General features: G+C 37.6%; 1 protein-coding gene across 4 annotated transcripts in view; it reads left to right on the plus strand.

Moving 5' to 3' along the window:
* Nucleotides 1–19755, plus strand: part of ZSWIM6 (zinc finger SWIM-type containing 6) — a 107007-nt gene that overhangs the window by 42859 nt on the left and 44393 nt on the right. For 2 of the 4 annotated variants that reach the window (XM_030259031.4, XM_072922600.1), the window contains exon 2: nt 15327–15683. The exons of the other annotated variants lie outside the window; for them this stretch is intronic. In XM_030259031.4, the coding sequence (XP_030114891.4) occupies nt 15327–15683 (357 nt within the window). The remainder of the gene's footprint in view (nt 1–15326; nt 15684–19755) is intronic. 4 annotated transcript variants of the gene reach the window in all.

A 19755-nucleotide genomic window follows, 5' to 3' on the forward strand; every position in this document is an offset into this window, starting at 1 on the left:
GAATAAAAAAATATATATATTAGTCTGTTTTAGAAGAGTCTTGGTTCTGCTTCATTATTTTGGTACTCAAATTGTTTCTCTTCATGTTGGCTGCATGGGAGTTGTCTTTGTTAAATATGCCTGTGATGGAAGAAATAAATTTTGTTGGTTTTTTTTTTCCTGAATCTGGCATAACTTGAGAAATTCCTCTGCTTACCCTCATATGCTTTTTAAATGTCAAGCTGTGATGGCCCTTCCTCACTGATAGGAGAACCATTGCCTCATGTTGTGAGGTATTGATGGGTTATTTTAATAGCTTACTGCTTTAAAAAGAGAAACTTTGTATATTCCAGTAGCAGCACAAAAAACGAAAATATTCTTATTACTTTGTATAATGTCTGAAGTAATCCCAAAATGTAGATTAACTGAGAATTTTCCAATTGTTCTGTTTGCATACAAACCACGCGTGTGTGCATACGTGTGTAAGGAGCAGATGTTGGTCTTTACTTCTGGAGTTCCTTCCAGCTACAGTCTTCTCTGCTATTCTTATTCTCATCAGCAATGTATTGCAGGCAGCAACCTGCATTAGCCTCCTGATGCCTTAATGCTCTCAAGCATTGGGGTGATGCTTAGTTGTGCAAGAAATCTCAGGGCAGAGTTTGAGTTGCACATCAGAGTAGCCTTTGTGTGTATTGGGTGAGTAGAAAGGCCCAGTCTGTTGGAGTTCTTTTTGTCCTTAGGAATGAAAGTTGTCTACTCTGTAAATAAGGGGAGTTAGGAAAGCCTTAGGCACCCTTTCATATTAAAATAGGCTGGTTGACTATTGAATGCTCATAGTAGAAAAGAGAAGACTAGACTGAGATTCTGTTTGGTCAGTAAGGACTGTCTCTGCTATTCCTTACTCATCTATAGATTTGTAGCTTGTAACAAGGAGAATGGACTGGTTAAAATTTTGTTCCTAAAAGTATCCTGTGGATACACTTAAGTGTTGTTACAGCTCCCAAATCTTTCTATCATCAAAATGGTCTGAAGAAAAATTCTGGAGCAAATGTCTACCTGCATAACTAAATGCCTACTTGAGCTTGCTTTAGCTCAGAATAATGGAATCTCCTTTGCTTTGAATTTATGTTCACCTTCCAACAGAGAGCAGGTTATTGCTTCCTCAAAATCAGATTTAAAGTAGTAGTTCCCAGAGGGCATCACTTCAGTTATGTGGAGTAGATTAATTTCCTATACTTTGATTGCTTTTGAGGTATGTAATTCAAGGTGAAATCTGAACTGGCAACCATAGCTGCTAGTGCTACAGCCTTCTATACTAGATGGACAATCATTTTGCTACCTCGAATAACCATGTTCATAATCACTTTTCCCTGAATTAGGTATAGGGGAGGATTGATGAGTCTGGCTTAAGATGAGCGTACTGAAGTTTTTCCTGTGGGACCTGAAATGCCTGACATGTTGGTCCCACACCAACATGACTCCTAAACCCTCTAGTTTTGATTTTTTTTTTTTTCCTCTGAGGTAGTTTGCTCTGAACAAAATTATTAGTAACTGCATGTGATGAAACTTAATGTTACTTCTTTGAGTGTCTTTCTGTAGAAAGAACAAAATCTATTGCAAAAGCCACTGCTCTTGAGTATTCATATTCCAGGTGGAGTAGTGTGAGTACATATCACAAGAATAGTGTGGAGTACATGTCTGACCAGTTGTCAAGATATGATTCCCTTTCCAGTTCCCTTCATATTGGAACAATGTATAACTATAGCCTGGAGTGAGACTCAGGAAATAAACTAGGTTATATTAGTAGTGCAGGCAGAAGCTTGTCTCAGTCCAAGTTTTGGGGGTTTTTGGTCTACAGTAGTGCACGAGCTTCTTGTCTGGGGCTCTGTTACAAGGAACTTACGAGCATGTAATATCTGAACAAACAGGCAGTGAACAGCATATAATTTTACATATTATGCAGTGGCATTAAATATACTTATTAGTAAGGTAGCAGATGCTATAGTGCAAAATTGCCATGTAAAATAGCAGTCTTTAGCAGCAGGGTGCTGCTCTATGTGAGACTCCTTCACATGTAATGAATACCTAATTTCATCTTAATAGTGCATGAGAGACCGGAGGGGATTGAGGAGGGATAGAGTGTTCCAACAGTCCTAACCAGCAGGATGTGCTGAGATACGCTTTTAATGTAGCAACATTTCTGAGCTCTTGGGGGTAAGTTCATAAAGAAAGATGCTGTCATGGTTTAGACTTTGCTGGCAACTAAGTCCCACACAGCCACAGCTAGCAGCTCAATTGCTCCTTGTGGGATAGGGGAGAGAATCAGGAGAGTCCAAGTGAGAAAACTTGTGAATTGATGCACAGACAGTTTAGGTAAAGCAAAAGCCAAACACACAAGCAAAGCAAAAGGAGCTCCTTCCCATAGGCAGGCACATGTTCAGCTGTCTCCAGGAAAGCAGGACTACATCACATGTAACTGTAACTTGGGCAGACAAACACCCATCGCTCCAAATGGCTCCTCCTTCCCATCTTTTTATATGCTAAGCATCATGTCATATGGTATGGGATATCCCTATACTTAGTGGGGGTCAGCTGTCCTGGCTGTGTCCTTTCACTGCTCCTTGTGACTCTCAGCTTCCTTGCTGGTGGGGTGGCGTGAGGAGCTGAAAAGGCCTTGACCCTGTGTGACTACTGCTCAGCAGCAGCTGAAACATCCAAGTGTTATTGACAGTGTTTCCAGTGCAAATCCGAAATAATAGCCCATGCTAGCCCAGTTCTCTTGGGAAAATTAGCTGTGCCAAAACCAGCACAGATGCTTTGTGGTTTGTATTCAGGTTGAGGAATTTTTTGTGGCAGAAGGACAAGTGGGCATGTGAAGTACCTGTTGCAGGGAGGAGATGGTGATTGATTTAGGTGCCTCATCAGGAATGGTAGATGTCTTGTCTTCTTCTTTCCATGTGTGCAATCAGCAGATCAACTAAAACCAAATGAACACATGCAGGAGAATTGACCACTGAAAAGGTGAGCAATGAATTCGATCATCCCTCTTTCATAGCATGTGAGAATGCTTTTTGATCTGATTAATGTTGGTCACAGGTTGAAAGATTCTGCTAGCACTTGAACAGCTCGTGGGCTTTATCTTGTGAGAAGTGAGAACTACGAGTTTTCTTGCTGAGAAACAGGATATTTTTTCTGAGTAAGCGGAGGCCAACAAGCTGGGTATTCAGGGTCTGTTGCTGACATTGTTATATGTTTTCAAAGTACTTTAAAAACAGTCAGTCTAATGTTTAAATATTTAGGTAGAAAACTGACTCCGTTTAACCTCAGAATACCCACATTGCTTGTTAGGACTGAGCTAGGTCTGTGAATCTTAAATTTAGCTTTTAAGACTTGCTTGGAGAGTTTAAAATGGGAGGAGATACCGAATAGGGCATGTGGCATATTCTCATCCAGAGATTCTGATGACAGAAAAAAAACTTCCTTTCTAAGGAAGTTGCTGATAATGCTTGTAGCTCCTCATACCAGTCTCACTCCTTTTCTCAGAAGGGGGAGCCTCCTGTTTGACTGAGTAAACAGGAAAAGCAAGATGTAGGAAACGGCAATCCCTGCTACATAGTCTGTTATGATATAGTGAATGATTTATTTTAATCATTTTTCAACAAATGAAATAACCTAAATCATAACTGACTTTCTGGAAGCACAGTTCTAGTTAAACAGTTCTTGTCTTTCCTGTTTGTCTGAAGAGGATATGGATAGACTTGTTTCGGGTAACATGTAATTTTAAAATCTGGACAATCTGACACAGTACCCAGTTGCCTTCCTTCAAATTACTTTCATGATAAATTGCTCAGAGAAAGCAGGGGACATTTGCAGAAAGGGATGGGGATATTGTTGCAGGGGAGAAGATGAGAGCATTCTTTCTGGATACTTCAAATTTCTTTTGAACAATTTCAGGTATGAAGAAAATAAATCTATCTGCTTTTATGTAAGGGGCCTGACTTTTGAAGTATTTGAGTTTATTTTGCTAAGACTGGGATACTGAATCTTAAACCAAGTTTTCAGGTTATGGTTCTTTGTCACTAAGAGAGGCCAGATCTGAATTTAACTACTCTGTTTTTGTCTCTTATGGTGATACAGATCTACTTCAAATAGCAGTAAGTCTCTCAATCCAGGTATATTGAGCAACACTGTAAACTAATTAATAAGTAATCTTGTCAGTGTCTTGTTATTTAAATGGGCTGTGACAGTACAACCTTAGGTGACAATGGTTCTATGTAATAATCCAATACCTCACTGAATTTAGTCCTTAGTCTAAGCTAGAAAGCAGTCTTTAATTTAGTAATAATGTCAACAACTGATACAGGCCCAATTCCTGGTCAGCTTTTTTGACAGTCTGTCATTACTTGGATATATTTCACAGTCCAAATAGACATGATTTTCTTCAAGGACTTGGTGTGGTCTTCCCTTTTTTTCCCCTGCCAATTATATTTATGTAGGTTATGATAAAAGTTAAGAGCATAGACAGAGTGCCCTTCATTATTGCAAAAGGTGGCCCTATAGGCATGAGACTTGCATGTAAAAGGATATTTAGTACCCCTACAAGAGCGCTGGCTGGTTCGAGAGAAGTAAAATCAACACTGAACATTGAGTCACCAAATTATTCAGCAGTGTTCTTAGTCTTGTGGTTTGGGTATCATGTTCATCAGCGAGTCCAGCTCTTCACTACTTTAATAGGCAACCAAAGCTAACAAAATGAGGCATTAACCACACCTCCGCAAGTACACCACCTGGCAGCTTATCACAAATGCAAATACTTCCAGTCTAGATAGGTTATCAGAAGCTGAGTCCCAGGAAAAAATTAACACCAAGAAACTGTAGAAGTCTCAGGAAAGCAGCTTGTTACTTGGCTTACTGGTAGAGACACTTGCCATCCTTTCTGTCAGTTTATTTTTATGTCTCTTTGAATTGCACTATGAAAGTGAAATAAGTTGTAGAGGTGGTGTACTTTTTTCATTTTTCTCTGTTAAAAGATAGTTCTAAGATGAAAGTTAGAAATGTTATATGTTACCAGATAAGCTTTTTTGGTTTTTTTGTCTATTTGATAGTTTATGTACTATTAAAACCTCATCTTTAGGCTGAAATACAATGTGAAGAATTGCAGTAACTTGCTTAATAAATGACAAATGAAATTGTATTTTGCAGTATAAATTTATTGTTCTTTTTTAGATTGCTTTCTTTATCATGGAAGCTTTGTTTCTTGTTCAGTTCTGTTTTTTGTTCTTCATCCCCCTATTCCAGACTTTTCACTATCACATTGTTGGTGTCTAGAAAGTTTCATGGTTTTGTGACTGTGGGGTATGAATTAGGAAAAAAAAGTCTTTATTTTTCAACCCTGTCCATGTTACTGGAGGCTTGAATAGCATGCATGTTACATGCTGATGTACCTTTGATTAACAGTCAGAATAAGTGCATTTTTTTAAATTTCTGAGAGCCACAGGTTAGAGTTAAATATTACTGAAAAACTTCATGGCTTTTGAAAAGAAGAATGGTATGCCTTGCTAATTCAATGAGAAGCAGTGTGTGGCTTTAGAGGATGGGGTAGGCTGCTCAATTTTATATTCAAGAAAATTGTATACTTGTCTTACTTGTATTGTTTAAGGAGCAGCCATGTGCTCTGGATGTTCTCACATTCAGTTAGAATTTATGTAGGGCTTTCCCACCTGCACACACCTACCCTTACTAGTGCCAAGTCCTTGCTGTGCACACAGCTCCCAAACATCAGAAATGCTAAGGACTTCCAGCCTGGGAACATACTTTTTTTTTCCTCCTTTGAGCTAGCACACATTTCCATTTTATAAATATGAACAGATATGTGAGCAACTTAGACTCAAAATTGTTGATGCCTTTGGAAATATGTTTTTCTTACATGAAACCTATTCATTCTTCGTCTGGTGTCTGGAGAAAGGTGGTGCAAGTCAGTATGGAGGAATACTGCTATGGCAAGACTTCCCAGTCAGCTTTGGCTGTGGGGTGCACTTGTTATGGCTACTGTATATTGATTTTATTTTATTGAATAATAATTGAAGTGGATTCAATGGAGGGAAATCTATTAGGATCTAACTTAGCAACATTATGGAAAAAGTGTGAATCACAAGAACCTGATTTTATACAGGATGTTGGCTTGTGTGGCTTTAGGCTGTGTGCCAGTGTTATCAAGGATGTTCTGGTTTGTAATACAACTGACCTTTTCTGACCTTTTCCTTAAAACACTTTTATTGTTATCACAGTAGTATTTTTGGGATTCCAGTCCTCATTTGTGACTCTACTGTAGTTGGTCCTCGAGAGCTAAAAACAATGCTTCCAGCAGTGTTGACTTCAGCCATGGAAGGATGACTCACTTGTGATACTGGTGGCTTTTTAGACTTCAGGTCTGGAACTCTTTCAACACTATGGTTTTCATGGCTTTTTCTCTCTTGCTTTTTCAGGAAGTACTCTGTTGTACTTCATTATTTTTGCTGGAATCCTTTGTAATGCTCTGGTGACCAGAGAAAGTTACTGAAAACCTTTCTCTTGTAAAATTTATAGTCCAAAATGAACTGAGCCCTTCTGAAAGTCCTACTTAGTGATTATTGTTTTCACACTTAAGGCTATTTTTCTGTTTTCTCTTGATAAAATAGCAGTTCAGTGAACAACCTGATACCTGCAGTGATCATAAGCATTTGTTAAAACAAATAAAGCAATAAAACATTGTGAATATTTAGTATACAATTGCAAAAATAGAATCGTGGCCATAAAGGAAGGGTTTCCCTTACATTCTGTGACTTCTAGTGCCATTTTTGGCACAAGTGCACCATTGAGCTCTTTTTCCCCCTCCCTTTTTAAACAAAAGAAAATTATTTATTCCACAGTTAGTAATGGAAATGGGAGTGGTAGTTTCCTCTTTTAGGCAAAGTATAACATTTCCTGATGAAAGGTCAAAATTACATTGGCTTATGCTTTTTCACAGCCTAGATTTGAACTGTTTGAGTGCAGTTAAATGTTTTCTGTTGTTGAAACGAATTAAGTACCTTTTACTGCAGGATGCCTGTGTTTCAAGCATCCTGGCTTGGGCTGGGTTTTTCAAACTATAAGTATGGCTGTGGAAATCCAGACACACTATTTCCAGGAAGGAATAATTTTCTAATATTTCAAAAATTTATTGTTAAGTTTCTATCAGTGATTGTTCTCATCTTCCTTTTTAGGATTTTATCTACTTCCAATTAGGAAATACAAATTTTATTAAGTAGTTACCAAGCAGGTAAGAAAAAAAAGCTGTTTTTCCTGATGATAAAGCAATGAGTGAGACAGGATGTAATTTTCAGTTTTTCCATCTTGCTTTCCCACATCTTCTGTTGAGGTTTGTGCTGTTCTGTGGCCTGTGTTAGTCAAATTCAGTTTGTCCATGAAAACCATGTAGACAGCTACTGCTAATGCTTTACTAATTAGGATGAATCCTAGCTTTGGACAATAAAGTGAAGCTGATGAAACCTGTGTAACACAAGCATGTGTAACATGTGGTAGCAGCAATAAAGAATGTGGGTAGGGCAGAGATGTGGTTGAACTGGCAGATGGGAATTTTAAAGAAAAAGACAAAGCTGTTACACTGGGTTTGTCCTCTTTCTCCCCCTTTTACATGAGTAGGTTTTGCTGAAAGTTTTCTTCAGTCTCAGGTAATTTACTTTCTGTTATTTTCTTTTGGTGGAGACAGGCAATTCGTAGTTGAAGATAAACCTTAACTGTTGACATACAATACCAACAACTTCTGCTGGTAGCAGTAAAGCAGTATATAGAAACTAAAAAAAAGTCACATTCTATTTGACAGGAAAGAGATCTTTTGTATTGTTCAAAATAACTGATAGTCTCTGGATATTTACCTTTTTGAGTGCAAGAGCAGCCTATTTCTTGTATGGCTTTAAGGATATTTTAATAGGAGGTTTAGTCTGCTCAATTTTGTTGCTCTTAGTCATTTGCAGTTACTTCCTCATATGTGATACTTTACTTGTGTTCTAGCAACTAGTAATAGTTTCTCTCTGCAAATGTGATTAAAATCCAAAGTTGTAATAAAAACTGAAATGGCATCACCTTGGGAGACAGATACCTTGGGCTATGGGAGGAATCTCTGTTTCCTGGTACTTCAGGAAAGATGTCAGCTTCTCCCCACCACTGCAGGAGTGAATTCCTCCTCGAGAGCTAGTAACAAATACCTGTGCACTAATCTTGTGAAGACTGGTTGTAATCAGGTTTTGTTCTTAGGCACTCTGGGTGTGTTCTTGGGTTGCAGCTCTCTTTAGACTGTTGGCGTATTCTCCTGTCTCAAGCGTTTCTCTTTGCAATAAACATGGGCTTGTGAAGTTTGCCAGCAGAGTGAAGGTTTGTTTATCAAAGTTCAAATGTAGATTAGTAGTCTCTCCTAACCTCTTGTTTCTAGCCTTTGTTATGGATAAACTTTAAGTTTAAGTTTTTAAACTAAAGTTTTACATAACTTTAAGTTATGTAAACTTAATAGTGATGCTGGCATACATTTATAGTCTATTAAAATCTACCTATAAATATTTAAGTGTACATTAGGTAGGTGATCTGGACATCATGGTGTATTAAAAGCTCACACTTCTTGCAGCTTACTTGAGTGCTAATTACCCCTTTGTTACTCTTGCTTTAATTTTAAATTTATTTCCAGTTTTTATTCAGCATCAGAATAGTTTTGATGACTGTGATTCGTGTTTTGCTTTAGCAAGCTGCTGTATGACAGATCCAGGCAGTTCCTCTCACCTCAGCTAGGCTATTAAAGTCTTCTTCAAAAGTTTGAGGATTACAATATTCCATGCATTCTAAATTGCAAAATGTTGATTTGCCCACATTCTACAAAGATTATAATTTCTTCACATTCTTGTTTTTGTAAATTGCTGTCACCTGATCTCTGTGGGTTATATTATTTGAAAAAACGTCATATATAAAAATAAATCTCCTATCTGCTGGTTTCTCACAGTAAACTGTACTTAGCTATCCTGAGCTTTGGGGTTTCCAGGCTCACACTGAGATTTTTTGTTTTGTTTGCTGGTGCTCTCAAGATATGTTGTTCTGAGAGAGGAGCTGTTAAACTTGTAGTGTAGAGGAGCATAGGTTGTTTCAAACTGATAGCCTTTGAAAACAAAACAACATAGCAAAACTGGAAAACAAAACCAAAGCAAAAAACAAACAAACTGATGAAAAGGCTTGATTTGTATCCCTGAGAGAGGGTGACCTGCAGCCATGGATTGCCAGCCTGGTGGCTTCACAAGACTATCAACATCGACAGTTTTAGTGATGCTTGGGCCTGCGTTTAGCCTTTAACAGAAGAGACTTGTCTGCTTCATTTGTGCTTCTGCTTTGTGAGCCATAAGCGTCGTTTGTCACAACATCCTAGATCACAGGTTGAGCGTCATTGTGGTGGAAGAAGAGTCTGTTACTGCTGTCTGGAAAGCGCCATTCTAAATATATCTCTTTCTTTTACCAAGATTTTGCTACTTTCCCTTTGTCTACAAAGCCTAATGCTACAGACACCTATAATGGGCCTGACTATATCTGTATAAAATGAGTTGAAGTGCAAACAGCTTTCAGGTTTTGCAGAGATGTGATCCGAGGCTCTGAGCAGTGCTGATGAGAATGCCATTCTGTGGTTTGTATGGTGTTCCTGGGGAGTGGGTTGCAAGTGGGATAGCAGTGAGACCTTGGGGTGCCCTTCAGGTCATGTTCGTTTGGTGCATGTTTTGTTCCAGACAGCGTGAGCTACTGCAGTCTGTATCTGTCTTAAAGCAATCCAGATCTGATATAGCTGTTGGGGAATGGAAGGCACTTTCCTGTGTTACTTGCTGTTTGCACAGCCTTTCCTTCTTTTTAAGGAAGAGTAATCTGGATGGATTTATCCACATCATCCATGACTCCTGCTTGGGCTGCAGTGATATGTGTCTGCTTTTGAGCAGCAGGAGATATGATCAAACTTGGCTTGGAGGTTAGTGGAGACATTTGTCTAACAGACAAAATTAGTCGACCTGTTGTCAGACTTGGAGGTTTGGGCTGAAAGACCTGGAAGATTGGTGTTTTAAAATACAACTGTTGAACACAGTGTTGGGACAGATAAATCTTGTTCAAGTTACTATGGCTGCCTCTGTTTCAGGGTGCATGTTGTTGGAAGTGTGACAGTGCTAGTAAACCTTCAAGTTGTCAGTATCATGTGTGGATTTAATGCTATTCCTACTGTCTTGCTTGCAAAAGTACTGAAGTACCAAATCCTAATTATTATCTTTATGAAAGGGAGTTGTGGAATCCAGGCAGTTAGTTGAGACAGATCCTCTGTTAGTGTTTGCGTGTAGAGGTAATGCTAAGTTTTAAATGGTAGGTGACAGTGATGTCAAAACATAAGTTTGTCCATACCTTATGCATTGATCAGAAACAGTAAACATCTTGCATATTGCTCTTAATTTATATTCCAGCTCCTTGTATTCCAGCTCCATGTTTAATATATGATGGGTGAATATTTTTCATTTTAAATCAGTGCTTTCTCGGTTTTATGAAAAGGTTGTTAAAATTAGCTTCAGCCTAATGTGGTATGCAAAGTTTTGACTTCATAATAATTTCGAAGTGCATTGTTGATCTGTTCTTAGAGTGTTCCAGTGTTCAGACAGAATTGAATGTAGGATGCTACTTTACCATCTCAAAGGAAAACCACTAATAAGATGACAAATTTTGAATGAACTAAATATGGTTTAGACTTTTGCTTGTCTTGGGGTAAAAATGTAACCACTGATGTAAGTATGAAAAAATTACTAATGGGAATGGTTGGAAATTACTTTACAGAAGCATTTCTGTCGGTTGTTGTTAGGTAGGCAAGATGAAACAGATGTGTTTACACTTTACACAGTGATTATGTGTTTGTTTGTCAAGTAATACAGCAGTCTGAATATATGTGAGTTGGTAGCTGCTCTGAATAAATGTGAGCTGCAAATTATTTTAAAGATTGTTAAAGGCAATTCTGGTAACCAATGTAAAATTATATGTGGGGAAGGTGCCTGCATAGGTCTTGCACACTGAATTACCCAGCTCTAGAACATGTTCTTCTGGGTTTTTTTGGGTTTTTTTGGTTTTTTTTTTCAGTAAGTAACTTAATCTGCTGGCCTCTTCTGTGAAAGTAGAACAGCTCTTGTGTGTTCCTGACCAGCAGGCAGTATATATACTTGGGAAAGGAGTTGGTGGATCACTGTTAAGGAGAACATTCATTTCCAAATACAGCTGGTAGAGTACTTCCGGATTTTAGGAGAATGGGTACATAGTGGATGAGATATGGACAGTGTTCTCAAAAGGCACATGATGGAAAGCTAATCAAGAGCACCATTTCTAAACTTTGGGGTTTTACTGTAATCCAGTTCTGATATTTTTATATTATCTGTTAAAGATAAACAGTATTATAGTAACAATAATACCCAGTGGTGATCCGCAGATGTTTCAATCAAATCCCTCAACTGCAAGTATAAACTTAGTAATTTTTTTGGTGGTTTTTATTCTGGCTTTTTTTGTTGTTGTTGTTGTTTGGGGTTTTTTGGGGTGGTGTTTTTTGTTTTTTGGTTTTTTTTTCTGTTGTTGTGGTGGTGTTTTTTTTTTAAGCCACTGGAACTGTTGAACTGAACACGCACAGAGACATAGACCACACCAACCCCAGCATTTTACATGGCTACTTCTGATAGTTTTTGTTCATTTTGGTCTGTATGTTTTCAAAATGCCTTTTTGGACTTGGACCTATTAAGGATGATGCTTTTTAACACTGACATAAGAGATTAATTAAGCTTATTAGATGTCATTAATGATGCTTATTTGGTGCAGTTCCTTTGCTACTTATCGTTTTAGGTAGTGAAACTCACTAGTTCAAACTTTTGCTTTTGGCTTGAGTAACTGAAAGCATACCTGCTGCTGCTTCTCCACATGCCACTGTTTTTTTCTACTCCTTAGTGAATTATAGTTTGAACTTGCTTTTGGTTTACTCTATAGTGGTAGGTGTTTTTGTCTTTTACAACAGGCATCTGTCCTTGTGCTGGCGAGTACTACATTGTAATAGTGTGAATTTCCAATTATCAGGTGGCTTTAAAGTCCTAGAATATTTTTAGTCAACAGAATGCTGTCTAGCAGATTTTGGCAAAAGTTACTTTGTAAAAATCAGACTTTTAAATGCTGTCTTCTTCATGGCACTTTGGCACAGTTCACTTCCAAAAGTATGACAGCTGAGAACACTATTTTATTGGCTGTTAAATAACACTGAGGTGTTTTTAAAGTGAGCGTCCAACAGAAGCAAAGTTGTTTTGTTAAAGAGCTTTAGCTTATACATTGTCTTAATGCTTCAGCTGCTTTTCTAAACACATTTTTGCAGAATGCAAAGCCTCTGTGCATTAGACATGTTAACTGAGCTTGAGTTACTGATGACAAGCTGGTTTGAGAACAGTAAAATATTTCAAACTGCTACCACCAAAGGAAAAGATGAAACGTGCCTGTTCTATAAATAGCTCCTGTAGTGAGCATACTTTTCTGCCTGCAACACATTTGTTGTCTTTATCTAATAATGAATGAGCTCTCTAACTAAAAAGTGAAATATTGTTCTTGGAGTTGTTTGGAATGGATAAATATTCAAAGGTTCTGTAACTCTGGGTAAAAAAGAAATTTTCCCTGTGAAGGGAAGTACTTGTTTAGGGTGAGGGCTTGGAGGTTTTAGCTGAAGAGATCTTTTCTGCTCCTTTGGACCTGTTAGTGACATGCCATTTTCTTCAAGACCCCAATAAGAAATTGGGGATATAGTATCTTGCTTCTTGACAGATTGTAAGTTACTGCTGATGAACACATTCTAGCAAAGCACAGTGCATCAACTTTTTGCCTGTTCCAATGTTCCATATTGTAGTAGGAGAATATTAGATAGTTAGCCTAAAAAAAAAATTAAAGCTATGTGTTCAGTACTCTGCAGTGCTGAGGGTCAGTGATGAAGGTGTCATATGGTTTCTTGTGGGTTAAATTACAGCAGCCTTACCAGTGCTTCTGAGGTAAAATTTCCTGAATTGTTTTTTCTGATATGGTTAAAACTTTTTAAAGGTCATATTTACACTAACAACAATTTCTTTCTCTGAAAATGCAAACAGACAAAGAGGAGCAAAACAGTGTTTCATAATTAGGATGCATATCCTGGTGTGATAGTTAATACAGAGCTTCTACATCTTTAGCCTGCAAGAGCAGCAGGTGTTTTTGTTTCAACTCCCAGTAAGTTAAGAAGGGTAGGTTAAGTAAGGTGACTGTATTAGTGCTGTCATTGTTTAGACCAGTATCTGTGTTTCTAAATGTTTCTAAATTTTGTGCTTGTAACATGACCTCTTAATAAAAAGCTCTCAGCTGAGAGGGAGCCATGACTTTGTTTCTGTCTAAGAAGTGCAGGGATTTAAGAGCAGACCTGCTCTTTTACTCTGAGTATTTCTGGAGACTTTCATGTTTCCAGGAAGGTTTTAACTTGTTTGAATGCTTAAATATATTGATGAATTAAAAGTGGCAATATTGTTAGAGTAACTGGTTGGTCTGTTTTATTATTACTTTGCATCAGTGCAACAGAAAAGCTTTAATTGGGGATTTTTCTACTGTAATTAATAGGAGTCCAGGTATTTACAAAGAGTAGGAAGGAGTAGGAGCTCATGATGTGAGGGGCACTTCCACGCCCTTTTGCTCAGTGAGGGGTGAGTAAGAGCAAGAACACTGCTTGATCCTGGTCTTGTTCATCCACTGCCTTTTTTCTCTATGCACTTTACACTGAATGCCTCTTCAGCCTTGAGTCCTAACTACTGGGGAAACATCCCGTTGCAAAGTCAGTGTTAGTCAAATACTCATAGGGCTTTCTCAAATAGTCAAAGTCAATACGCATATGGCTTTCTTCAGGGTAGAGTATGAGAGTAATGCTGACTGCATAACCTGCTCTGAAACATACAGTGTAAACAAATGAAAAAACTAATGTATTTTCCTTTTTGTTTCCTGTATAATGAAGAGCTTTTTACATATTATTTGGGATACAGCATTTTGGATTAGAGCTATGTATATATTTCTTCCTCCTCTCCTCCCATGCTTAATCTTCATGTGATAATGCTTCTTTTGTATACTTCTTTATACTTTGCAGTATACTTCTTTTGTATTTCAAAAATATGAGATCATTTTTGACATTGGGGGAGGGTGGGTTCATATTGTTTCCTTTGTAAGTATTTGTTATATAACACTGTACTTGCATCTCAGATTGTATATGTACTTTCCAAATCTCGTGCTGGTACAGCATATGAAATTCAGTTTCATTGTCCTGTGTCTGTGTCTTTGATTTAATGCTTGAGCTGAAATCAATGTCATGCTTATGTAGAATCAAAAAGAAACCCCCATAGTCTGCTATTCAGTGATAAAGCATTGAGAGCTAAGCCTGGGTCTTCATGTTGGACAGACAAGTGGGTTTAGGTTGAATCTTCAGCATTTGAGATCTTGTACTGCAGTGACATATTTGCTGAAGAAAACATCTTGCTTAGGATATACCATGTCTTCTTACAGTACACACAAACCTAGCTCTTTGCCTTGTGCTTGTGAAAAGGACAGCTTATCAGCTTATTACGCTGATGAAAAAATAGGACTATAATGCAAACTGCATAAGCATCTGAAACAGTGCATATATGTCTCGATCAGTATTATAAGTCTGACATGCTGTGTATTGGTAACTGCAGCAGTTTCTATGTCCAAAATGCTGCACAAACATACATAGCTGTTCTGCTGGATCATTTGGGTGATGGTGAGCCTTAGCATGAGCTCAGAATATGTGACTTGTCAGTGAGTCAGCTGGGAGTAGAACCCAAGTTCATGCCACTAGAGTGCACTACTTCCTTCTCACTGAGATAATGCATAAATTTGCTCTTAGGTGCTGCAGGCTCCCTGGTTGCGGGGGGGAGGTTTGGAACATTGCTGGCAATTTACTGAATAGTTCTGTGTTGGTCTTGATGGAATGTTGGTCTACTTCTGCAGCTGTCATTACCAAACAAATAGTTCTCTTGCTGTCAAACTTCTGTGTATGTTGTGATGGAATGACAGAGGGGATTGTAAACTAACTTCATACTCTCCTTTTGATTTTATTGGAGATGAAAGAGGTATGTATGGAAAAAAGTATTAATCATATTTGTAATTAAAGCAGACTCTTTGAGATGTATCATTTTTCATTAACAAAAATTCCTTGATAATGAGATATAATATTTTACATGTATCATTAAGTTCTCTTTTTTCCCGCATAGGTTTTCACTTGAGTGGCACAGTAACAGAGCCTGCAATGCAATCGGAGCCAGAAACTGTTTGCAATGTAGCTATCAGCTTTGATCGTTGCAAGATTACCTCAGTGACCTGTAGCTGTGGAAACAAGGACATATTTTACTGTGCCCACGTTGTGGCACTCTCTTTATACCGGATCCGCAAACCAGATCAGGTCAAACTGCATCTTCCCATTTCAGAGACACTCTTTCAAATGAACAGAGACCAACTACAAAAATTTGTGCAGTATTTGATCACAGTACACCACACAGAAGTTTTGCCAACTGCTCAAAAATTAGCAGATGAAATTCTTTCTCAGAATTCAGAAATCAATCAAGTCCATGGTGAGTTTGATGCTTGTCCTTCCTTTTGCTTCATTTCCTCATAGGTTTTGAGCTTTTTTTGTACATTCAAGACTGTGACCTGCCTGGTTATCTTCCATGCTGAATTATTCTGTGTTCCAATGGTATTTACTAAAGAGGATTCTTCTATTGGACCTTCATTTTAAGATATTTAGAAAATGATACTCGGAAAAGAACTCACAAGCAATGACCTTGATGTTTTCAGCAGTTCAGTTAATAAGTGACCTGCTCTGCTTCATGCTTGAGTTTTCCAACTAGTTAAAACTGAGTAGTGGTGTTCTTAAAGGAACTGCTTAAAGGAACTCTTTTATCAACTTACCAGTGGTGTCTTGTTACTTTGTTCTTTGTACTAGTTTTCTGACACTTTGATTGTGGAGTTTTGTTTTAACAACAGAGCATAAAAGCAAGTAGATGTTACTGTTATGTCATTCATTAAATACAGTTCTATTAAGTTTTGGGATTTGGTTTATTTATGATGTCAGAAGAAACATAAAAACTGTATTTTGATGGTTTTTTTTCCTGTTGGTGCTGCAGCAGTTACAGCTTAGCCAAGGTCTTGATCTTTCCTGGTCTCTCTGCTGCACATGATTTTAATGGCTGTTTTTTGCTGTGAGCAGCTTTTATATGTTAAAGGGTGCTGAGTTTGACTTGAGGCTTCTGACATGGCTTTCTTATGGGGCCTGCTGAACTGAGAGTGTGTAGTTGTGGGTTTGAGGTGACCCAGCTAGTTTATTAGAGTCCTGTGTTCTTGTAAGGTCACCTGGTAGAAATGTCCTCTCAGATGGCCAGATAAGTATAAGGGTGACTTAGGGGGGAAGAATAAGTTACCTAATATCTAAAAATATCTTCTTTTCTCTGTTTTTTTTATTGACAGGAACAGGTCTTGTGTTAAATATTTGAGGTATGACCATTACTCAAAGAACTTAAAATACAAACAGAACCAAGATGCTTAGTTATTAAGATAAAGAAAACCATGGTTACAGTGTAGGCAGAAAAAACCCATTCTTTTTAATAACAGGATTCATCTGTAGCTTAAACGTTTTCCTTGTGCTTCTGTGACCCTAACAGGCCCAGATGCATGATGCTGCAAGAAAGTGATTTTCAGGAGCAGTGGTCTTTTTTGGCACTGGGGGCTATGGGGTTGTGATCAGGGGCAAGGCAGTTGCTGTAGGTTTTGAATGTAATGGTGACAGTGGAAAGGAAGTGAAAATAAATGAGAGGACATTAAGCAGCAGAGGAAAATGCTCATATGTTATGAGCTGAAAGTATGTTAACCTGAACACTGGTGAGCAAATGGGTAAGGAAGAATTAGGGTAAGAGAAGGGTACAGAAGATTCAGTGAAGGGTGATTAGAAAAGGGGAAGGCAAGGGTGGGACACAAAAGACAGGTGTTACAAATGTCTGTATACTATTGCCAATGTAAGAGAAATGACAAGCTGTTACAGACTTAATAAATGTGAACTCTATAAATTAAACTAATCATAGGCATGTTAGTCTTTGTTGGCTGTTTACTGTCAGAAATTTGCTCTTGACAGTATTGCTCATTATTATATTAAGTAGTTTTGGAGAAAGATTTGAGATTTGTATCACTGAAAATAGCAAAATGTTTTTTTATTTCCTATTCTAAGTTGATGATCAGTTATGACATTTTGCATAGAATTTGAGTAGGTTAGTTTAAAATAATAAAAAAACCTGTAATGTTTCTTCCATATGTTGCTGTCTTCTAATAAGTGAGATTGCAGCATATCTTTATTGATTATTTTCTACGAAAATGCCAAAAGCCAAAATAGAAAATTCAGGAAGAATAAGAAAATGAACTGCTATTACCAAAGGAGACAGGGTTATAAAGGACTTTATATAGTTTCCTGCTTTTCTTCTCAGACTCACATAAAACTGAAGTTTTTGGGGTTTTTTTGTTCACAGTACAAAAAAAATTACATAGTTCTTGTAAGGAAAAAGTGAGTTCTTCTGTAGAGAAGTGTTCTTCTGGGATTCATATTGTGATTCTGTTCTTTTGATCTTTAATCAAATTCCTTAGATTAAAAACAATACAGTTAACAAAAAAACTCTATGAAAAATAACAAAAAAAAAAGTTTCTGATTCTAATGTCATAGGTTGATGAATGTAAGGTTGCCATTTACTCTGTCATATAGCCTGTGCTGCAAATGTTGAGTTTGTAGCACAAAGCTGCCTTGTATACTTCTCTTGCTTTGAACAGTTTGACCTCACTGAACTGCTGTTTGAAGAGAAGTTAAATTAAATTCTACTTCAAGGCAAAGATAAGTGAGAAGAAAAACTTGGAAAAACTAGTTTATTGAAAGTAGAGGAGACCTGGTACAGAAACACCTCAAACAGCTTTGATTAAGAGAAATTCTGAATCTGGAGTTGGATGGGGAAATTCTTTTCAGTGTTGCCTAGAGGTAGTTTAATTTCAGTATTATTCTATATAAGACTTCCATTCTTTTGTTTTATTTTTCCTCCGTGGTCACTGTACTAGTTCTAATTTTCCTATTTTTTCAATGATATGCAAAAAAGTCAACTCTTGGATAGTATTTTTTTGTATGTTTGAATGGTCTGGGACTTGGAAGAGCTTTGATCACAATTGTCTTGTCATCCTTATGAGCTAGCTCATGAGAGAGGTGATTAGATGAAATAACATCAGTGCTCTTCTTTAAAGAAAAAGCTAATTGTATAATGTTTCACCTGCTCAAAACTCTATGTTTTGCAGCATTCAATGACTGTCTTTGGCCACCTTTCAGGAGGTTACTGGGGGAATTAATGAAATTACTTAGATACAGGTTTATAATAACCAATACCTTTGAGTTTCTTGATAGACAAAAATGATGCAATATCCTTTCCTGCTTCATGACTGAGCCTCACTGCAGGAAGAAGTAAAAGGATGCTGTTAAAATCACAAGAATGTGTTGGCTAGTCACTAACTTCTTCAGGAGACACAAGTGATTTAGTGGGAGTATTTTTCTGTATTTGCCATGCTATTTTGACTTGGTGGTTATTGCAAGAGTGCTCTGCATATTTTTAGACCACAAAAGCAGCTCTTATTTTTGAGAAGATACTGTGTTCTGATTTTTTCACATGACAGTGTTACAGCTGTTCATGTTACTGATGACCTCAAAACTGGAGTTTTGTGGTGTGTAATCCATACTGAAGGCAACTGCACATATTAATACCCTTCCTGGTGTTTGTACTGCAGAACTGCTAGCTTCACATTGGATTTTGATTTAGGTATGCTCTCACAGGAAGCTGGATGTAGTTTTGGGACTTACTTAGCTGAGGCTTTTTTCCTCCCTTCTAATTTTTGTACCATTGTAGGAGAGAAAGTGTAGTCTAGGAAGAGAGCAGTCGAGATGACAAAAGATTGTCAGCTGGATTTGTTATCTTAGATCTGCCTTTTCATAGGTATGAAACTCTCACTTCAGTAACTTAATTGGAAGGTCAAACTGTGTTCATGAGAATTTGAGTGGAAGTAGCAAAATTACTGTGGGATGGGTGCAGGGAGAGAGGGAAGGTCTGTTTTTATATTAGTCTTGTATTAACATTGGATTTTTATTATGTGCAGAGTGAAAAGGGGTCTGCTGGTTTTGGTGTAAGGACAGCCTGGCAAACTTACTTAATTTTTACCTTTTAAGCTGTACTGTTTCTTTTCCTGAGTGTTTACTGCTGCTGTTGCAATCTCTGCTCTTGGAGGAACTATATGGATTTCTTTAGACTTTCTGCCATTCTCTGATTCTCCCAACTCACAGTAAAAGTCACTTGCCAGTACAGATCCACATACAGGTGAACTCGAATTTAAGATATAGGGTCTGGGAAGAAGCAGCTGAAGTATATTCATCTTCTGAGAAGAACAGGCAGCTTGTTTCTCTATTTTTTCTGCATTTGTCCAAGCAAGTGTGGGTACATCCTCAGCAAATGTTACTTTCTGATGTATATTAGCAGTGCTGGAGGAGGCATTCAAGAAGAAAACATCTATTAAAAAAGCTTTCAAAGAAAATTTCAGAATATCTAATATTGTTCCTATAACTATTAAGTTCAAAGG

Source organism: Taeniopygia guttata, chromosome Z (genome assembly GCF_048771995.1).
Source record: "Taeniopygia guttata chromosome Z, bTaeGut7.mat, whole genome shotgun sequence".
NCBI classification, from domain to species: Eukaryota; Metazoa; Chordata; class Aves; order Passeriformes; family Estrildidae; genus Taeniopygia; species Taeniopygia guttata.